Source organism: Podarcis liolepis (assembly GCF_965112155.1).
Source record: "Podarcis liolepis genome assembly, chromosome: 1".
Taxonomy (NCBI): domain Eukaryota; kingdom Metazoa; phylum Chordata; class Lepidosauria; order Squamata; family Lacertidae; genus Podarcis; species Podarcis liolepis.
Window position 1 is genome coordinate 36,143,061 of NC_139554.1, and position 22,920 is coordinate 36,165,980.

The 22,920-nt window shown below is 41.7% G+C and overlaps 1 protein-coding gene across 2 annotated transcripts in view; it reads right to left on the minus strand.

Moving 5' to 3' along the window:
• The window catches only part of COCH (cochlin), a 31,676-nt gene extending 22,616 nt beyond the window's left edge, over nucleotides 1-9,060 (minus strand). The window contains exons 1-4 of one of the 2 annotated variants that reach the window (XM_083508529.1): nucleotides 8,445-9,060; nucleotides 8,204-8,236; nucleotides 7,964-8,008; nucleotides 1,358-1,514 (exon numbers count right to left, since the gene is read on the minus strand). In XM_083508529.1, the coding sequence (XP_083364655.1) occupies nucleotides 1,358-1,514; nucleotides 7,964-8,008; nucleotides 8,204-8,228 (227 nt within the window). In that variant the 5' untranslated portion in view covers nucleotides 8,229-8,236; nucleotides 8,445-9,060. Of the gene's footprint in view, nucleotides 1-1,357; nucleotides 1,515-7,963; nucleotides 8,009-8,203; nucleotides 8,317-8,444 lie in introns of those variants that run through there. The other variant, XM_083508530.1, reaches the window with a different exon arrangement.
• Nucleotides 9,061-22,920: the final 13,860 nt, after the last annotated feature.

Consider the following 22,920-nt stretch of genomic DNA (forward strand, 5'->3'; position numbering starts at 1 on the left):
GTAGGAAAGGTGGGTGAGGTTCACCCAATAGGGCTGTGGGGGCCAATCTCAGCATCCTGACATGTCTAATCAGACCTGCAGGTCAGAGGCTTATATATTTCCTCTGCTCTTAATTTTTTCAGTTCTACCCTGCTCCAAAAAGAGGATTTGCACAAAGTCTGTTCAGTTAGCAATGTACAAATCCCACTTCTGCTCCAAACCAGAATGTTGGGTTGCCCATGAGCCCAATCGGGGCAAAATATTATTTCTGTGTCATTATTGGTATAATATATTCCAGCTGAAACAGCTTAAGAAAGAGACATGAAGACATAAGGTCCAGAGATCAGATGAAAGGGGTAAATACCTCCCTAACACCTTGGCTGTGTTATACATGCACACACCCGCACACAGAGAGAGGAAGGAGCTTAATTATTATTATTACTGTGTTCTTAAATCGCAATGCACACAAACATATCTATTTCTGTAATGTGCCAGGGCTGAGCCCTATCCCAGCAAACAAGTTCCAGGACTGAACACTGGCTCCAATTATGGCTTGCTGCATAGGCAAAAAAAGATGGAAGTTTCTCTTTTGCAAGCATATTTTTTATTCTACTGAGTTGCGTAAAACATATTGAAGCACCTCTTGAGAATAGCAGTAACATGCATCCAAAGCGAGGAATGCCTTGCTATTGGCATCCACTCATTAGCGGACATTTTTCCACAGACTATTTGTACATGGCTAGAAGACAATGCATTATGCCAGGTTCCAAACTCATTAAAAACCTTTCACCATCACTCTTGAGCAGCATCATTTCCAAAAGACTACTGCCCAAGAGAAACCAGTTTAGGAATACTCAAAGGCAGAACCTGGCACATAACTTTTTGAGACACTTTCTATTGCCACCATCCCTGCCATGAGAAGCCTAGGGAGGCTGCATTTGGACATAGCTGGAAAATGACTGCATGTACTCTCCAAAAACATTTTCATTTGGGCAGAGCTAACAAACTTAATGCGAGATTATTTTTAAAGTATGAGAAAAGCTAGAGGTTAGAAACATCTATTTCTTATAGTTAAATCCTTCATTTCTTCCATGATGGAGTGCCATGCAACAGGTTCCCAAGCAGCTTCTATCGCTCAGTTCCAGGCCTGACCACAGTTGACATGTCATGTGCTTGCAGACTATGTCCTGAAACAGACCTATGTAGGCTACATAGCCAACAACCTACACCATTTTAAACTGATTTTAAAGTTACGTTTTTATGTTATAGCCCACCCTGAGGCCTTATGGTCAAAGGGAGTAAGAAATGCAATTAGTAACAACAACAGCATGGGAAACTGACCCCTAATTTTCACTGAACTGTTTATAATCAGGCTTACCTGTGAACGGCAGCTCCACAAACGCTGGAAAGGGAGGCGTACGCAACATTCCCATAGACTTGGAATTGCCATATAGGACAGTCCGATGGGCAGAGGACATCTATATTATTTTTTCTGAGATCCAGTCCTCTGGTAAAGCATGAGACAGCTGACAGGACTGCAGAGGAAAATAAAGAGGTGGCATATAAAACATAAAGCCTAACAGAAAAATTAGTATTCAATTGCAGCGCAGCCAGTCTACCTCTATGAATACATCATTAAGTGTAAATTCATATATTTTATTTACTTACGGCATTTGTACCTCACCCTTTAGCCAAAATGCTCTCAAGAGTGGCTTACAAAAATCATTTCTAAGGCAGCCCCTGCCCTCAGGCTTGAAGTCTAAAACGACATGACACACAAGGAAAAAGGAGTGGGAGGGAGGAGGGTAAAGCAAGCTCAGGAAGAAGTCCTTAAAGTGACAGTTCTCAAAGTTATGGCTGATGTCAGTGGCAGTTTTGAAGTACTCTTCACCCCCACATCATATCCAAGAGCATGGCAATGTTTAAGCAGATGGAGAATAAGGCGACTCCTGCCACACAGTTCTTTCCTCAGACAGCTGACTTGAGAGCAGCTTAAATGTAACAGCAACATACTGTCTAATAGGCCACATTTGCATCATCAGAGCACTGACAGTACAGTTCTTTAGTTTCATCATCCCCAATTCCTTACCACTTAGCAATTATTTGCCTCCTTTGAATTTGAAAACAGAGCATTAGTTTGCGTGTGTGTGTCACTGGACACAATGATGAATTTTACCTACCTCAAATTACTGTTTTCAGGACTAGTTTGCATTCACAAGTCAGAACACTGAAGTGCAATGCAATAACACTTATTGTTGTTCACCTAGCCTGCCCTTGCAATGAGAAGCCAGGGTGTTCTCTTTGATGTTAATTTGTCATTTTAACCTCATAGCAGGGCATTAGCGAAATCTTGTATTGGTTTAATCTTCACATAAGCCCATGGGTCTTTGGCACTGCTTGCTGCCAGGATTCTCAAAGTTTGTGACAGGCCCTTGGCAGGATATCCTTTTTTATTAGCCATGTGTTTGCAGACTATTGAAAATGTGGCAGGTCAGTTACTTTCCACTGACTCCCTGGAATTCACGTTAGCCTTACTGGCTACGGATAACATTGGTTCCGTGTGCACTAGTAAGACTCTTCATATTCAAAGATGGGAAATATATTTGTCTACATGTGTGGACTATCTGTGTTGTTTTGGGTTGTGACACTGGCACCAGGTCACTGCAAAGTGGTGTGACATGTTTTCAATTACTTTGTGGCTTTTGGTATGTCTTGCTAATTGTGTAGTGGCATAACAAATCATCGGGCTGGGTTATAAATGATCTTGCACTAATTTTCCATTCATTCTTCTGTGGTTTAGCAATTCTGTTTCTGTTTTGAATTAATTACGGTAAATTCACACTTGGGAATTTTTCACTTATGTTAATTATATTAGTACTATAGTGCTATTCTATTTTGTGCAATAATTTGGTGTGGAAATCAGTTTTAGATTTAGGAGATCAATTTAAAAATCCAAATTATAGGGGCTACATTTTGACAAGCGACTAAAGGAAATCCAGCATTCCATTCCCTTTTGTGCTTTAAAAAAGTCTACACAAATCTAGCTAAGCCATGGTAGATTGGTTTATCGTTATGTTTGGTTATTGGATTATTCATTATAAAGTACTGAAAAGTTATCTCATCTCTTTTTATTGCAATCTTATGCGTTTTTACTGAAATAAGGGATACAAGACTAAAGAAGTGTAAAATCTACATTCTTCCATACAGCACAGAAACACACCAGTTTAGTATAACTCATTAATAGAAACAAATTTATTTCTGTTTTATTTCCAGTTTTTTTTTATTACAGTGCAATCTCATAAGTGTGTTCAAAAGTAGAATTGCAGTATTTATAGAACAATATAAGTTTTCTCTGTTGAACCTATAAAAGAAAAAGAAAGTTTTTAAACATGTTTATAGGCTTCAGGAAAAATTCTTGTAAGACAATTACCACCTTGATCCACTGAGGTTGGAGGCAATGTAAAAAGACGCAGCTTCTGGGGCTGCATATTTGCATCTAGCTCTTGAGGCTGTATGTGAAGTTCTGAATGCTAATAATATTTACAGTGACCTTTACATATGATCAGCACAGAATTTTGATAACACCAAGTAGATGTGCAACATCTAGAAATGCACAGATGTGTATAGAGCACCACAAAAAAGCTTACTGCTACATATGCAATTATTGCTGAAAATTATATTTCAAAAGGTATTTGATACAATAGTTGTGCTATAGTTTTCCTGGATATTATAACCAAAGTTAAAATCAACTTTTTGGTCCTTCATCCAGCCCACAGTAGTCACTATGCTGCAGATAATAGTCAATAAGTTCCATGACCATTTCATTATTCTCCACCTCACTGATTGATTTATTATGGTTTATTGCTATATTTATAGCCATGGCCACCAACCTGAATGGCTTTAAATGGGGATTAGGCATCGAAGGAGGACAAGGCTATCAGTGCCTTAGTAACCTGTAGCTTGATGACTATATTACCTCCAGAATCAGAGGCAGCAGCCCTCTGAATACCAATTGCTGGGGATCATGAATAAAAAGGTAAAGGGACCCCTGACCAGGTCCAGTCGTGACTGACTCTGAGGTAGCGACACTCATCTCGCTTTACTGGCCGAGGGAGCCAGCGTACAGCTTCCAGATCATGTGGCCAGCATGACTAAGCCACTTCTGACGAACCAGAGCAGCGCATGGAAACACTGTTTACCTTCCCACTGGAGTGGTACCTATTTATCTACTTGCACTTTTGACGTGCTTTTGAACTGCTAGGTTGGCAGGAGCAGGGACCGAGCAACGGGAGCTCACCCCGTCGCGAGGATTCGAACCACCAACCTTCTGATAGGCAAGTCCTAGGCTCTGTGGTTTAACCCACAGCGCCACCCAGAGAGACCTATTGCATTCATGTTTTCCTTGTGGAGATATTTGTTTATATTTATTTTATATACATAGTTCTAAACCACACTCTCATATAAAATATGACAAGGCAACCTAATAACAATAGAAGTGTAAAAAGTAGCAGCAGAAGTGGCAAAGAATCTCAGGTTTGAAAGGCTTGTTTGAAGAATACAGTTATTAAAAGACGCCTGAAATTGAACGGCGTTCCCATAAGCATCTGGCTGGCCACTGTGAGAAGCTGATCAGAATTTTGGACTTGACAGGCCTTTGTGCTAACCAAGCAAGACTCCTCTTATGTTATTATGTAAAATAGCCATATCTCAGACAATAGTGTTCAAGTTATTGCCAGAAATATAAACATGGTTCAAATTTGCATTACGCTACCTATGTTCCCCTTACAGAGCAAAAAATGAGTATCACAGACAACTGTTACTAACAGATATCCAATGCAGTGTACTCTCTCCAAAGCCTTATAATAACTTTGAATGGGACAAAGGTTCAAGAAGTATATTTTGATTTTAACGTCCAAGGAAGTCATGGCACAAGCAGCAGGTCCAATACCTTTCCAATATAATTTCCAGCTATATTTAAGATACTACTGCTATTATACACAACCTTTTTGTTCTTATTTTGACACCTTTGGTCTTTCTTTTCCAATACGTTCTTCCAGAGTCACTACCTCTTTTTTAGACTTCATTCTACTTGTATAAAAGGAGAAAGAAAGCATTCTTGAGTTTACATAGCTGCTTTCTCCAGATATCTACAGTACAAGAAACCTTTGTAACAATCTTGCTTAGGTCCTTTATGGGTTTGCCAACTCCTACAACTGATGAGCTTTTCCATTGTCAAAGGTCAAATCCTCAGACTTTGCTTACAAAAATACACCAAAAACCTCACTCACCATTTTGGAAAGAGTTCTGTGTTCTCCTTCCAGTGCTGATGGAGCTTAGAAATACACATGGCTGTTTTCATCTCCATTTCTGTTTAATGATATTAATTAATTCTTCACTGGAAACATGATCCTTAATCAAAAGAATTTTCATTTTTTCAGTATCAGCGGATCCATTTATTTTGTTTATTGTCTGAATAGTGCCCTTTAACGGAGGTGCGTAGCTTCTTGGGTTCTCCTGTTCTTCTTAACAGTGGTAGTAGAATTCCATTTCTTAGAAATATAATTGTGTGTAACACATTTTCCCTTCACACTTGTTCCAATAATCTTTGCATTGAGTCCAAAATAGTAAGCACCTTTGACAATTATTTATTATTTCTTACAGCCATGAAATATTCAGATGTTCTTAAATGTAAAGTATATTCAGCTATGCCATTGGATGCTTCTCAGTATCTCACACAATCTACATCTTTTATTCACACTGGAACATTCTAGGTTTTCATCCTGTCGTAAGTCACTTAGAGGCTTTTTCGTGTAAAGTGACAGATAAATTAAAGAATAAATAATAATTAACTGAAAACACGTGTTTATTTGATCAATAGTCTTGCACACTTCATCACTGGTGATAAGGTTCAAGTGAGAATTTACTCAATGCACAACTTCCTCTATCCTTCTCCAGTAACTTTTCTAGAGCTACTGCTGTGTGTTGCTATGACCTAAATAATCCACAAGGAAATCAATCCTATTGTCATCTAGAAAACCAAATTAACAGGGGCTTTAGTGGTAGCCTATAGTGAACACAATTATTTTCTGCTTGCCATAAAAATATCAAAAAAAAGATTCTACTCCTGCTATTTATACATGGGCAATTTCCATATTAACCTTAGACACAAGTAATATTGCAATTTTTTATCCTGAGAAGTTTTGAGTTTGAAGTTCACTGTACAGTAATAATGATATTAAACTTAGAGTGCTACAGTAGTCATCTTTAGACTCACAAACATAACATTTCCAAGTCACAAATGCAACACCTGGACCACAAGGAGAAGAAAAAAGAGCAGTACCAGAGAGTAAAACAACAACAAACAAGAAGAAGAAGCAAGGAATGAAACAGGTGCTTTAAAAACGAACATTTATTATGACAAACAAGTCCAACACATAGAATCATAGAATTGTATAGTTGGAAGGGACCACAAAGGTCATCCGGTCCAACCCCCAGCAACGCAGAAATCTTTTCACACAATGTGGGCCTTGAACTCACTACCCTGAGATTAAGCGTCTCATGCTCTACCAACGGAGCTAGTCACATCTCATTGTTATCAGACAGAAGATTCCAGCAGAAGGAAAACTAACACAACTGTAAGCATATTTACTCATAAGTCCCACTGAGTTCCATAAGATTTACTCTTCAGTAAGTGTGTGTAGGATTTTCAGTTTAAGCAGACCACAGTAGTCCAAGCAATTGGAGCAACGTGTTGAAATGTTTTGGACTTAAGTCTGTTTTCATTTCCCAGAGCACCTGTTTGAGGCCTGCCCTGCCCTTCTAATTTCTTCACTAGATCTGTGCATGCAGCAGATTGCGTGCTTTTCTCCTTTCAAATATCCCAGCAAGGAAACTAATACGTTTTGAAAATCAGGGAAGTTTCCAAAAGCAGTTTCTGATACCACAACTATAAGGGCATGGGTGAGAGAGGGGATATCAGGACTCCATAGTTGCTTTTTTAAACTGTTGATAAATACACCTGCTGTTCCATAGGGTATCACAGCCCCATTAGACTCCGACTTTATATAAAAGTGTAAGTATTCATGTTTAGCTTTGAAAAAGATGCAAACGGACAGAGTTTTGCCTTACTCAAAACATTCAGTCATACACACACACACACTCATATTCGTCTATATTCTCTTACAGGATGAAAATATTTGATCATGCATGTTAACAGGGAAGGGTGTTAAGCTATCTTTGCCATTTAGCCCTTAAATAAGTACAGTGGTGCCCCGCAAGACGAATGCCTCGCAAGACGAAAAACTCGCTAGACGAAAGGGTTTTTCGGTTTTGCGTTGCTTTACTAGATGAATTTCCCTATGGGCTTGCTTCGCAAGACGAAAACGTCTTGCGCTTTTTTCTTAAAGCCGCTTGAAGAGGCGCAGTTGCGACGGACCGTGCTTCGCAAGACGAAAAACATCGCAAGACGAAAAGACTCGCGGAACGAATTATTTTCGTCTTGCGAGGCACCACTGTATGTACTTTACCTATCGCTAACAGAAGCTCAAATTAGGATGAAGAAAAATAAAGATACAGATTATCGAAAGGCATTGACTGATTACATAGAAATTCGTCCATAGCTGTCAACGTTTCCCTTTTTTAAAGGGAAATCCCCTTATTCCGAATAGGATTCCTCGCAAGAAAAGTGAAAAGTTGACAGCTATGCAAGGATCATCTAGTCCAACCCTCTGCAATGAAGGAATAGGAGGACACTTAAAAATACATTCCGGAAATCCTAATCATGGACTACAGACAGTTTCTTGAAGGGGAAGGAGGTTGTGAAGCAACTCTGTCCCTCTCCGCGTGAAAATGGCAAGATCTCCCAATACACATTTCTGCATGCATCATGTACAGCTTCCGCATGCACCTGTTCATGCACCCCGCGCAGCAAACTTATTTGCAACTGAGAAAGGATTCCCCCCCCCCCCATTTTTTCTTAACTCACCCGAGCTCTCTTCGGCCTTCGCAGGGCTGGCTAGAAAGACGACACCTGCCATCAAGAGAGGAGAGCGGGGTCGTCAAAGGGAGTTCCGAGGGGGAAAGCAGACTGATGCTGAGCAGAGGAGGCACGGGGGCTTGTGGTGAAGAGCCCCCCTCCCCCGAGGGGAAATCATGTGAGAAAGCCTCTCTCCGAACTCCCACCCCAACCCAGCTCCGGGATCCAGCACGAGTTAAAAATACCCACCCAAGAAGAGCAGGACCGGAGCCATGGCTGCACCTAGGAAAAGGAGGAGAAGGCACAGAGTCAGCCCCGACAGGGTTAATCAGAGGAGCTCTTCTTCACGCCCGCGCCCCCTCCCACCTCCCCACACTGGAGGAGATGGAGGGGGAGATCATCTTTTTGGGTGAGGGGGGGTAGCAGTCGCTCTTGGCTCCTGATTGGCGCCAACGGATAATAGCGACGGGGGGAGGCAAACCTCTTTTACCTCGAGTTCTCGCAACCGGTGGAATGGTCGCGCCCTTTGGAATACGCAGCGACGGGGAAATTGAGAGAGGCGCGAAAAAGAAGAAAGCGCGCCTCTTTGGGCCGCCCCTGTTGAGGCGAAAGGCAGGCGGGCGGGCGGGCAGCGAGTGATGCTGGAGGAGAAGCAGCCACGGCCGCAGGGATGTCTGCCTGGACCAGCGCTGCGCGTCGAGGGGACCGCGCGCGCTGGCTTTAAACCCTGCCCAGGCGCATGAGCACTAGTGGCAAGACCTCGGCCGCCTCCTGGGTGGCCTGGGAAGGCGGCTGACCCGCCGGAGTGGGGTGGGGGCGTGGGGAGAGGGAGGGCGCGGAGGAGCCCCGGGTGGGCCGGAGCCCTTGGCAGCTGGCGCTTCTGAAGAGGCGGCAGCTGCCGCGCGCGGGAAGCGCCTGAGAAGCGGGGCAGGTGCGCTCTCCGGCTCCACTCGTTTCCCGCGCTGCTCGGGGGGCGCCTCGCCTGGCATTTATTTCTCCTCTCCCCAGCTCTGAAGCAAAGCAGAGCCCCCCCCCCGCCAACATTTGTTTTCGCGGGGCCGGGGGTCGCTTGGAGGCCTTAAACCCAGCCAGCCTTTCCCGAGGAGGTGGCGCCTTGCCATGTGCCTGGCACGCGGGAGAGCGAGGGATGGCGTCGGTGCCGGATTTACGTATAAGCTAAACAAGCTATAGCTTAGGGCCCCATTCTCTTGCCCCCCCCAAAAAAAATCACCTGGATGTACATTTCGAAAATATAAGATAAAAAACAAATAAAATGAAATACAGCAACAGTGTTTTGTGTTGTGTAGGCTCCTATTTGTTATATGCAAATGGTTTTAGATACCTATTAGGTCCATAAATTACCATATAGCATATATTCAACACAAAAACAGCGACAATTTGTTGTTGACCAAGGACAGCTGGACATATAAAGGGCCCCATTACCTTCAGTAGGTTAGGGCCTCATCAAAGCTAAATCCAGCCCGGGATGGTGTGCTTGGGGCCCGGAGGGACACTGGCTGAAAGGGCTCCATCTGTACAAGTTGGATTCCCTTAGACTCCGTGGACTGATTTCCTCCTTGCAAGCAGCTGGAGCCTGAGATAGTGAACCAGAAAACAAGCAATCCACCTCCAGCCCATTGTCCACTCTTGACTGGCAACACACACAAACACACAGTGTGTGGGGACTTCTGCCTGCATCTTGAGAGCTGCTATTGTAGCTTCAGTTCAGCCTTGTGGTGGGCGACTAGGATGGTGTAAAATGTGTCTCATCCAGTGCTTTTTTTCTAAAATGTTTAGGGGTACTCTCATTTTTGACTCAAGAAAACCACCATTTTATAGTTTAAATCGGGAAAAATAAATACAGTAAATGGACAAAAGTATCTGCATTATTATTATTATTATTATTATTATTATTCCACCTTTCATCATAAGATCTCAGGGCAGTTCAAAGAATAAAATGTCTGCCTTTACTTAGATGGTCTTGGGTACCAATACTAGTGATTGAATTAGTCTGCATTTCAGCGCTTCAGTGATCACATACGCAGCCCAGCAAGACAATGACAAAAATCCACCGACAGCATACAAATCAATATGGCAAACCTGATCCAAAACACCCACCCACCCCACTCACACATGAAAACAAAGATCACCCTTGGCCAACCCCAACCTCTCTCGCCACCAAAGGAACACAAGTGAATAGCAGAGAACCCGCACAAGCGACGCTGACACAAAACCCCACATATTTTAAGTATAATAGAAACATCACCACCTGACCCCATCCCCACTCACCTTCCTCCCCCTCCACCTCTTTCCCCCTCTTCTTCCTAATGTCTCAACAAATGAAACAGATCTGTAAAAAATGTTACTTGGAAAAGAGAGAGAGAGAAAGAGATACATGGCACATACTTTTGTAACCCAAGAAAATCGTTAATAAAAATACTTTTTTTAAAAAATGTGCTTAAATAGCATATGAGATACCATAACTGCATTCTTCCTAGATGTGCCCTTCCTGTGAGTTTGATGTGTGCAAAGGTTCTGAATTCTACCCTACATTCATAATTTCTATATTTTAGCTGGTTAGATTTCTGCTTTAAAATCAAGCATGTATTCTTCTAACATCTTATGATATTACTTGTGAATTGCCCTGGAGGACTTTTTTGTTGCTTTAAGAGGCAGCATTAGAAAACACACACGCAAACCTCACAGAAAAGAGCCTTTCACACCTTCAATATACGCATGCGTATACATGCGAAGGTATATGTTTTTGTATTTGGAAAGGAAATGAAGAAAAAGGAAAGGAAGAAAATGAGAAAGCCTAACAGCTGAACTCATCCTGAGTTCAAGGGGGTTGGCTCCCAGGTAAGTGAGTATATATAGGATTTTCTAAATTTAGTAATAAAACTATATGTAATTAAATAAAATAAATTTATATCGTGCCTTTCCTCCCCAAGGAGCCCAGGGTGAATGGTAGCCTTCGTGGCTCTGTATTAGTGTTATTGGAACCATCAGGGTATATATTTCCTGGGAGGACAGTTGTATTTCCTGCCTCCATTTGTATGAGAAGAGTTAAGTGGTTGATTATAACATTGCAGGATTTGGCCTTTGGGGCCCTTCGCTACCTTCAAGGGCTGCAGGTTAAGGTAAATGTGCTTTGTGGTTCCTTGAGGTTAAATTCTGTCATGTGTCTAAGGTTTTTATCCCCTGCCTCTAAAGAGTCTGGAATATAGATGTCGTGACATTCCAAGCCAGGAAGATTATGTCAGCAGTCTTGGCCATAAACGGAACTTGGTAATCCGCACAAATGTCCTGGTATCAAAACAAAAGTGGTGAATGGACAACCAAATCCTCTGTTTTTGAAGGATGATATTATTTCATTCCCTGTAGTGCAGCACATCTAATTACCGGGATGACATGAGAAATTTGTCCCCTTTTCTGTCCCATTTAATAAAATTTGTTGGCTAAATTGTTGCACCCCTAAGATCCAACATTTGACATGAGTGGGCTTGGTTTTGAAATATGTACAATGATGCCAGTTAGTAACTTGTTTACAAGATTTCACTTGGAAGTACATTTTGATGAACTGGTGAAAATATAAACACAAATATGACCACTTGTAAAATAAAAAAATGTTGATTTAGAAAACATCCTACAAGACACAAATATTTGCAAAAGCATGACCGTTTGGTGTATTGTTACATTAGCTAATCTTCCTTGCGTTTGTTTTCCAGACTCCTGGATAAAATTGACTGTTGAATAAGGTACTTGGACTTGGAAAAACCAGTTGCTCATTGTGACGTACTAAATCATTGTTTGCAATCAGGTATTTATGGTTAGTCTCCAGTTAGAGCTGGTGCACACTATATTTTTCAGATTATCAAATATTTGAATGACATTAAAATGGTTTATGTTGAAATACAAATGAAACTGAAAAGAATCAGTATGAATACATAAATAAATACTGGCATATATATTAGGTTTTCTTGTTTTAATTGGTTTTAATTGAACGTATGGTTTTTTTGTTTTTGTAAAGATGCTTTCAGTTGCCTGTGGCAAGAAAAAGCATCCAATAAATTTAACTAATTAATTAACAACAACAACAACAATAACAAACTGGATATAGTATATTTAGTGTGTATGGTATATTGTTATAGCTATTTTCCTAACCATATAAAAACAGTTTTTACTGAATTACCCGAAAGTGTTAGGATATAATATTAGGAAAAGAGTCTGTTTCCTGTACAACTTCACAATCAGCTAGAGACTTCTGAAACTGATCTGACAGTTTCCAATACGATACAATTAATGTTTATGCTTTCCATTGTACAGGCCTTTACCTGTAGCCTTTGTCTAGCAATTTACTTCTCAGGTGATAGCCTCTGTATCAGATTCCAATGCTAAGTTGTACCATGAAATAATATTTTTAGATATTCATTTTAATCTGGAAGTTTTCAGTACCCAGTGCACAGTCGGGCAGAAATAATTCAATTCATTATATAAGCTTGTTCTTAACACCAGCTGTTCTCAGTCTGATTGCTAACCCTTTTCTGAACTAGAAAGACAAAATGTTTCGTTCTTTAAGGATTCAGTAGAGTCTTAGGTAAATATTTAATTTCAGGTGAAGCTGCATTCAGCTGTTGTCCTGATCAGGATGCATCCTGGCAGAACTTGGCTCCAGTTCTGTTGCTAAGTTGACTTTTGCTGCTTCTGGCTCTGCTACTGATGCTGATTCTTCCACTTCCTCTGCTAATGATGATCTGAATATTCTGGGGGCAGAGACAAACCCATGAGTGTTCTTTCAGTTGACAACCGAGAAAACTAGAATTTATTTTATTACATTTTTATTTTACCTTTCTTAAGCCAGCATGTTGTAGTGGTTAAGAACGGCGGACTTGTAATCTGGTGAACCGGGTTCGCTTCCCCGCTCCTCCACATGCAGCTGCTGGGTGACCTTGGGCTAGTCACACTTCTCTGAAGTCTCTCAGCCTCACTCACAGAGTGTTTGTTGTTATAAGGGAGGAAGGGAAAGGAGATTGTTAGCCACTTTGAGACTCCTTAAGGGGAGTGAAAGGCAGGATATCAAGTCCAAACTTCTTCCTCCTCCTCCTCTTCGTCTTCTTCTTCTTCTTCTTCGTTGTCGTCTTCTTCCTTTTCTTCTTCTAGCAGCTCAGGAAAAAGTGATATCCTGATATTCAGGAAAAGGTCCACCCTATTTTATCTTCATAATAACCCTACTAGTTAGGTAAGGCTGAGAGGGGGTGAGTGACTGATCCAAGGGGAATGCCACATGTGAGCAGGGAACTAAATCCAATTATTGCAAGTCCCAAAACATAATCCATTATACCACATAGGCTCTCTTAGAACTTGAAAGAGACCCTAAAGCAAAAGTAGTACACACAAAGGTAGGGGAACATTGATGGAGGCAGAGGAGCAAAAAGACGCCAACCTTCAATAGCATGACACAATTGCTCTGTATGAGCACAGTAAACATAGTTAATATCAGTTGGAATGGAAGAGTTTCGACGCAGGATTCACAATTGCTTTCCTGTTCTCTTCTCTCCAGCCAGGACTATGTATAGTGATAGACTGAGTTTAATGGTGGTAGTGTATAGTTCAACAAAAGCAGCAAAAGGGAATCATTGGACCTATAAAGACTGAAACATGTAATGGCTCTAAGATAAAACTGAACACATTTATGTATGGAAATGGCTGTATAGGATTTTTCTCAATAATCCAGTGCATTGCTGGCTATTCATTGCATCTGATCCATGTTCCACAAGCCCTAAGCTGAGACTGCATTAGTCTCCTGCCCATCTGCATGGCAGAAGGAGACAACTGTGTCATTATAGACTCTGCTGTCTACATGGCATTTTATGTATCTGATGAAAGTATGTGAAATTACACGTAAATTAAAACATTGATATTTGAACAAAAAAGAAATCCCATTAAAACAATATGATGTGAAAGACTTATAAAATGCTCCTACTGCAACTATTTCAGAATTCTGTATTTTGCTTACTTCAGTGGGAGCAGGCAATGTGAGAGTGAAGGGTTATTACTATATGGCCTGTTTTATTCTTCTTTCATTCTTGAGTTCAGTTCCTTTGCTATTCATTTATTTCCTCCTGCTCCTCTCTCTTCTGCCAATCTATTCTGGTAACCAGCACTGGAAAACTCAGAACAGTAAATCAAAGGAGACATGGATTTTGTTTCTTTTCCTTTTTGTTTCAAAAGAAAAATTACCAAAGAACTAAGTCTAGCTTTTGACATACATCATTTTCTTAAGTGTTGCCTTTTGTTGTTGTACAACTTAATACTATGCACTTTTACTTGGAAAATATGGTGCACTGTCTCTGCCAGCATCCGTCAACCTTTATATTCCCATCCCCATCCCCACCAGGGGTACTGACTTGTCCCCCACATTGAGGGGGTCCAGCATCGCATGACGTCATATGCACATCATGCACAATCGGGGGGGGGGTGTGAACCAGGCACCCCACCCCGCAGAGATCCCCAATCTGCCCTACTGGTGGTGGGGGATGGGGAGCATGGAGGGTGTGTTTGCAGGCAGAAGGCCGATCTGTTGGTGGGGGGGACTCAGCTCCCTGCCCACAAATATTGAGAGGGCCGAAGCCCATTCTGCCCCCTGTAGTTGGCGCCCCTCAGCACCACCATAATCACGCACTCTTTCCTGTCAACAAAGGCCAAGATTTCAGGTAAACTGATGATTAAAAAGCCATTAGTTTGCATCTAACCCCACCCAAAAAACATACAATATTTGGCTTTTAACTGTTATAGCCCTTCTTCTTCCTCTTCCTCTTCCTCACTTTCGAAGCATACACATGTAAGAGACAGTCCATTCCCTACACCTACTGGAACATCAAATACATTTCTCTCATCTCTCCCATCTCTCACCTGGGAGGGGCCCAGTTCTATAACAGTGTAGGCTTTTACCCTGGAGTGAATGGCTATAAAGCCACCTCCATCCACCAGCTCCCAGCTACATAACTGCATGTTATTTCACACTCCCAGCTACTGGCAAATAACCAGTCAGCACTGACAGCAGACACAGATATCAACCTCACACTAAAAGGGGCCCTGAAGGTCACCGTAAATTCAGCTGCTTGTTGCCCCACTCCCTTTCTGCACCTCCTCAAAGTATCTGGTATAACTTGAAAATTGAAAATCATGGTGCTGTTGTGATGACAACAAGCTTGGCTCCTGGTACATTGCAAGTTGGCCTGGTCCATCTCATGCTTCATTGACATCTTATTGGCCAGCATTGCATGCTCTGGCTGCTCTCCCTTGGCTGATAGCTGAAGGACAAGATCATTTTTGCTCTCACTCTGGCTCATGCCAAGGATTTGCACCCCTGCCAAGCATGTGGCTTAAGTACAGTACCTGGGGACATAGGGTAAAAAGCAACAAATACAGCAAACCCTAGTAATTCAAAAGCAGAATGTATACAGAGGGAGTTCTTCACAGAGCCTAAAGCAAAAATGGAAGATAACCTCATTTGTTCACATCTCATTCTTCAGTTTTAGTGCACAAATGCCAATTGATAGCTATTTTCTCAATGTAATCTTAGCTGTATTCCTGAAGTTTTGAAATATGTTTTAGTATTTTTTTTCAGTACAAGCTTCTGTACTTCTTCACACTTGTAACAGTGCATAGTTTAACTGTGCAATTTGCTCCTTTAAGATGTATTGTTGTCCACCAACCTGGATGGCTTTAAAACAGGTTTAGATAGGAGAGCCAGGAGAAGGCTCTCAATGCCTACTACATATGATGGTTGTGTTCCACCTCCAATGTGTCCTACTGTGTACCAATTGCCAGGAAACACAAGTGGGGAGAGTGCTATTGCACTCAGTGCCTTCTTGCAGGCTTCCATAGGCAACTGGTGAAAACAGGATGCTGGAATAGATGGGTCCTTGGTCTGACCCTGTGAAACTTCCCGTATGGTCTTACATTATTATTGTGTAATTCCAATGCTATGTTATTTTCCTGTTATTCAGCCCATTTAACTCCTTATTAATTTTTGATTCCTATACTATTGCATGTTGTCTAGTATAATCAGGCTTGGGCTCGGTTTGCATACACCAGGAATGGGGAATCTTTTGCCCTGATGGACCAGACCTTTTTCTCTTATTTGTCAGGTGGGCAGAGCCATCCACCATATGATGTCAGCTGATTGACACTGGTCCATGTTGGTCTGTTATAGGATATAATTAAAAGGACTTGTTCAGCTCTTCTAAAACACACCACAACCAGCTGATTGTCAGTTGCCAACAAGTCAGTTGTTGAAAAGTGCTGAGCACAGGGTTTGCAAATCACTTTGTGCAGTGCTTCTCAAATGCCTGATATTCAGATTATTGTTGGGTGTGTGGGAATAACAACGATGACGACAACAACATTTATAGTCCGTCCGTCTGGCTGAGAAGTGATGTACAAAGGGCTTTGAAAGCTCTGTACTCAGCACTTCCCAAACACCAAAAAGAGATCTTGCAAAGCTCTCTGAGCAGTGCTTCCAAAGCACTCAACAATCAAGTGGTTGTCAGGCATTTGGAAAGCACTGCACTGCACATAGGGTTTTTGCAGGTTCTGCCCATTAGCAATTCCTGCAAAGACACTTTTGCTCAAGCCCCACCCCTAATGTCATATTTGATCCACCTTGTGCTACTCTGTTCCTTGAGAGTAAGCCATATCCACCCTGATGAAATATTTCACTGCTTTTACCACAGAGCCTAGGGCTTGCCAGCCAAATGGTCGGCGGTTCAAATCCCTGTGATCGGGTGAGCTCCTGTTGCTCAGTCCCTGCTCCTGCCAACCTAGCAGTTCGAAAGCACATCAAAGTGCAAGTAGATAAATAGGTACTGCTTTGGCGGGAAGGTAAACGGCATTTCCGTGTGCTGCTCTGATTCACCAGAAGCGGCTTAGCCACATGACCCGGAAGCTGTACGCTGGCTCCCTTGGCCAATAAAGCGAGATGAACGCCGCAACCCCAGAGTCGTCCGCGACTGGACCTAATGTTCAGCGGGTCCCTTTACCTTTACCTTACAGTAATGTAGCAGAACTGTCCCTTACATTGCAGTCCCTTATAGCCTTACTTTTGTAGCCTTAGTAATAGTCTGTATACTATTCCATGCATTTGTTGAAGTGGACTTTGACTACAAAAGCTTATGACACAATAAATGCTGCAAGACACTTTGTCATTTGTCAGAGCACATTCATGCCTTGTTAATATCAATATTAGTCTCTCTGGAATTTTAAAACTAGCTCAATTTTTTTTCTTGGCAAGAGAGAACAATCAGTTCAAGGGTTGAAAGCACCACTAATCTTCTGTTTTGCAAATGGCTTGAGGTGTGGCCCTAACAGATGTGGCTGCATTCTTAAACACCGGTCAAAAGAAGTGGCAAAGATTCTGGTGCAATTAAGCCTTTAGGTTACTATTTGGTATGCACTTAAAACATTGATAGTATCCTTTTACTGGGCTTGGTTTTATACATTGGATCACATCACTATAGTGTGAGAAAAACAGACGAGACATATAAAAATAGCTTTGCTGAAGTCCATCTGCAATAGTCATTAAGGTTTTTATCTCTAGATCAACAATTTAGACAATATTAAACATGTCAGAGAAGAAGATGGAGCAGTTATGTAGCTGCTTTGTACATATTGTATAAGCTGCCCAGCTCCTATATTCATTTAGCCATAATAATTGTGGTTTTAAAGAGATTTTGGGGTCCTGTTTTCTATTGTACTTATGGTAGGACTTTCCACCCTTCTTTTACTTGCTGAAGGTTTGCTGTATGATGTTAGTAGTGTCGTTGTCAGTAATGGTGTACACACACAATATATCAGAAAATTATATAGAGTCAGAAGAAAGGATGTGCAGTTCAGCTATTGAGCCAAGCAGAATATATTACTGTTCAGTTCAGTTTTGTTTTATGATGGAGTTGTTGATTAGCTTTACTTATTGGACTTCTTTTTATGGAATCTGTAATTTTTGTATCCTGTCATCTTTTCCTTGTGCATTTTTACTGTTATTTTATTTTGTTGCTCCCTGCTCTGGGATTGAAATATTCAATGGCAAGTGGGTTATGAATATGCATTATAACTACCACAACAAGATAACTTTCTGTTGCTAAAATGATTGAATCAGACTAGCAGAATAATCTCTGTAAAGGGGATCATATTTCAATAAAGCATTTAGCCTTATGTGCCATTAGAAATGTCTAATGGATTGAAGCTGCCAGTGGCACAAATTGTATTTCAAGAAAGATTCCACTAATTCAGGAATGTCTTTGAAAAGTGTTTTAGTAATACTGAAACAACAAACAAATACAATCCCAAACAAACTATAGGGCCATCTTGAGTGGTCAGCTGATGCCCAAATAGGTGTTAGCACAAGGGAGACATTTTGTAACCTTTGTTCAGTCTGAACAGGGTGTACTCAGGTGACTTGTTCTGAGTGAATGCCCAGCATTCATGGTCTGCTCATAAATCAAGAGGCATTTTGAAGCTCTGCTTCAAAAGAGAGAATGTCACGTCAATGCCAACATCTGCTGGTATGTCAAGAGTGGCCTGAGACGAAAAGTACTGACTGACTGCTGGAATCAAAGAGGACAGAAAGAAGTAAAACTTTATTCAGTCAGGCCAGGGACTGTATTGCCTAATGCTTGCTGGAACGCACACAGTTCTATTCCAGAGAGAAAGGAACGGATGAATACAATCTCAACATAGTAGGAATGTTGTGAGATGATAAACATGTAAGTTTCCCACTTGCGTCTGTCCAAGGCTCCCTTTCCCCACACAAATCCAACCCCCTTTTGTAACATAAATAAAACAGTTAAAAACACTTTCATCTCCACCCATCCATTTATTCAGTCTGAGGCATGAACTGGGTTCCCCCACTCAGAGTCTATCCTTATTAATATTCCCCTGCATGCAGATTTCTAGATCAGAACAAGTCTTTCTAACACATGAAATTAAGTTTATAAAAGTTCCCATTATTTGGCAGGACTTCATCCATCACTCCCAAATCAGACTGCTATTACATTCCTCCTTCTTAAGCTTGCCAGGCCACAACCCAGAGAACCATCTTCTTCTTTTCACCCTCTGTGAAGTGATTTCAGCCACAGACTCTCCAGTTTGCCCACTAATCCTCCTCCAGCCCTATCGTTGCACCTTCCTCTTCCCTTTCATCAGCTGTAGGAAGCAGGGTTCTTGGTCCACAGAAAGAAGTGGGATAGCCTGGGTAGATGGCAGGATGGCATAGATGAACTAATAGAGAAGAGGGCTATAGATGGATGCTAGCCATGATTCCGGCTGCTGGAAACCACAGGAGGGAAAAGAGTTCTTCTTTTTTTTTTGAAATAATTTTTATTAATTTTCCAAACATATAATAAAACAAATAATAAAACAAAACAAAACATACAAACAAATAAACATGTATAATTTCTTAAACTTATTTTCATTCACCTTGCTTCCCGGACTTCCCCATACCTCCCTTTTTCTGCATCCTTATGTTTACCCTTTCTCAGCAACCCTCCATTCAATTAATTCACTCATTTTCGTTATACATTCCTTAAAGTTGTGATTTACAGCTGCAATTCTCTATTTCTTAACACCATAACATCTCAGCAATCGTCAATCTTACAACAGTTTTTAAGATATTTTTTGAATTTCTTCCAATCTTCTTCCACTGTCTCAGGAGGGAAAAGAGTTCTTGTGCTTGGATTCCGCTTGCAGGTTCCCTTTAGGCATCTGTTTGGGCACTGTGAGAACAGGATGGTGGACTAGATGTGCCACTGGCCTGATCCAGTGGGCTTTCCCTGTGTTCTTATGTTCTTATACTTCTTCACAGCTCTCGAGTTAATAACTGTGAAACCAAAACTAAAAACGTAAGTGATTTTTCTACCTTAAGCCAAATCCTAGTGTACCTTTGAGTAGTAAAATGTCCCAAAACATTTGTATGTCTGTATAAGAAGGAAAATCAGTTGGAGAGCAACCCTGCCCCTTTGCACTGGGCTGGGAGGTGGGTTGGATTGGGTGGAGATGGAGCCCTTCCAAGCAGTGCCAGCAGTGAGCAAAGCGTCCCCCTCTGCCCACCAAAAGTGCAGGGAGGCAGAAGTGCTGCCCCTGTTAGAGGCAGTGTTATGTACTAAGCTTGGATCCTAGAACAATAGGCAAGTAGGATCCTAGAATGCAACAACTGATTGGCTTGCAGGAAAAGACCAATCAGGCTCCAGGAGGAATTTAATCAGCCTATTAGGCTGGTAGGATCGTAGAATGCAACAACTGATTGGCCTGCAGGGAAAGACCAATCAGGCTCCAGGAGGGAAGCAGAATCAGCCAATCAGACGGGACTCATTGTGTAAATAATGTATATAAAAGCCTGAGGTTTGGGGGGCAATTCAATCACTGTTTTACAAGCTGCAATAAAGAGCATGAAATCACTACAGGACTCCGAGTATATTTCAGGCAGGCAGCAGAAAGCTCAAGAATATGGGGAAGGGCTGAGCCTGCCCAAGGTCACTTGCTTCCCAAGACTGCCACACTGCCAGCGCATGATGGCATTTAGGCCCAATCTGGATGTTATGCCCCACCTGGCACGCTTGGCAGGGCTGAGGATGTGGCAGTGGCCCTACCACTCTGTTAAGCCCCACTGGGCAGTGGCTAGGGTTAGGATTGCACCCTGGATGAAGCAATTCTATGACTCCAAGTTCCCATGTTACAGACCCTCCAAGTGTCCCTATTTTCCAGGGATGTCCCTGATTTAGAGAAGGTGTCCTGGTTCCTGATTTGATCCCAGAGTGTCCTGTTTTTCCTTAGGATGTCCCCATTTTCATTGGAGAAATATTGGAGGGTATGGAGTTATCCGACCCCTGAGCTGTCTGAAGACAATCCTGTATAGGGAAGGTTTTTTTAAAAGTTTAATTTATTATTATTTTTTTATATGTTGGAAGCTGCCCAGGGTGGCTGGGTCAACCCAGTAAGATGTGTGGGGTATAAATCATAAGATTATCGTTAAGTAATTTCGTTGTCCCCGAGAGGGGGCAATGACAATAAAGATATTATTATTATTATTATTATTATTATTATTATTATTATTATTATTATTGAATGGGACATCCCTATTTTCATCAGAGAAATGTTGGAGGGTATGCATGTTATGGGGGGGACACAGGGGGAAGGAGTGAGAACTTTAAACAATGTGGTGGGGAGAAAATGAAATGCAGAAAAATACTGAAAGAGAAAATTACCAGCTTCTTGTGTGGGGTGAGGGGGCTGCCTTTCTCTCCCAAAGATGGTGACCTGGCATGTAACAAGTTTCTGCTTCATAGTTACAAAATAAAAATAAGCATAATAACTAAGATAAGAAGCTGAAAAAAGTACTTCTCATGAAAGAGAGGCAGATTCTCTTTTATCAACACCAATAATGCCATGAATGTACCAAAGCTACGAAGAAATAGCTCACATTCTTTTATCTTATTATTGTGCATGTAGAAGCCTGCAAAGACTGACATTATGCAAACCCCTGTTTCCAGCTTTTCATCACTGCATTCTAATAGCTCATTCTTTCAGTACAGTGGCTGACTCTGTTTGGTGTGCTTGCAGTTTCTTAATGGTTTTGACATTTCCACTTACTTTTTTGTGCTCCCGTGTTCCAAATATGCCTTTCCTTGGGTGTAAGTGCATCATTAAAGTCATTGCACTGGCACGTAGAAAGCATATTGAGCACGCATTTAAGTGGAAGAGATTTCTCCAGTGCATATCATTGGTATCCCAGTAGGTTTGGCTGGAATTAATTATATATGTGCAGCTCAGCTAAGTGAACTACATGTGATACGTAGTTAGGTTAACTTCAGACAAGGAGCTATGTAAAAATGAAAACAGATCTTCCTCTTGGGTATGCTGAGCTTTAGTGATTTCAACCTTTTAAAAACATTGTTGAAAAGTACGCTACTTGAACTTTGACAGCTGAAGTCTAAGCTGCAGCTACAGCACAGTACTTCAGGGAACAGATGAAGTGTAGCAGTTAAGAAGGTGAGCTACAAGCTGACAGACCACCTCCTTCCCTACAGACCCTCCTGCGTGTTCCAGTCAACAAAGGGTAATTAATTCCTCTTGGTAATTCCAGCACCATCAGAAGTTTGAGTGGTGGTAGTCGAACTAATATGGTCTGAAGCTCAACATCAAAAAAACGAAGATCATGGCCACTGGGCCCATGGCAAATAGAAGGGGAAGAAATGGAGGCAGTGAGAGATTTTACTTTCTTAGGCTCCATGATCACTGCAGATGGTGACAGCAGTCACGAAATTAAAAGACACCTTCTCCTTGGGAGAAAGGCGATGGCAAACCTAGACAGCAGAGACATCACTTTGCCAACAAACGTCCGTATAGTTAAAGCCATGGTTTTCCCGGTAGTGATGTATGGAAGTGAGAGCTGGACCATAAAGAAGGCTGATCGCCGAAGAATTGATGCTTTTGAATTATGGTGCTGGAGGAGACTCTTGAGAGTCCTATGGACTGCAAGAAGATCAAACGCATCCATTCTTAAGGAAATCAGCCCTGAGTGCTCACTGGAAGGATAGATCGTGAAGCTGAGGCTCCAATACTTTGGCCACCTCATGAGAAGAGAAGACTCCCTGGAAAAGACCCTGATGTTGGGAAAGATGGAGGGCACAAGGAGAAGGGGACGACAGAGGACGAGATGGTTGCACAGTGTTCTCGAAGCTACAAACATGAGTCTGACCAAACTGTGGGACGCAGTGGAAGACAGGAGTGCCTGGCGTGCTCTGGTCCATGGGGTCATGAAGAGTCGGATACGACTAAACGACTAAACAACAACAGTCGAACTAATACCAATGTACTGGAAGAAGCAAAGATCACCAGTGTTGAACCAATGATTCTTCAACATCAACTTCATTGAACTGGTGATGTTGTTCAGATGCCTGATTATTGTC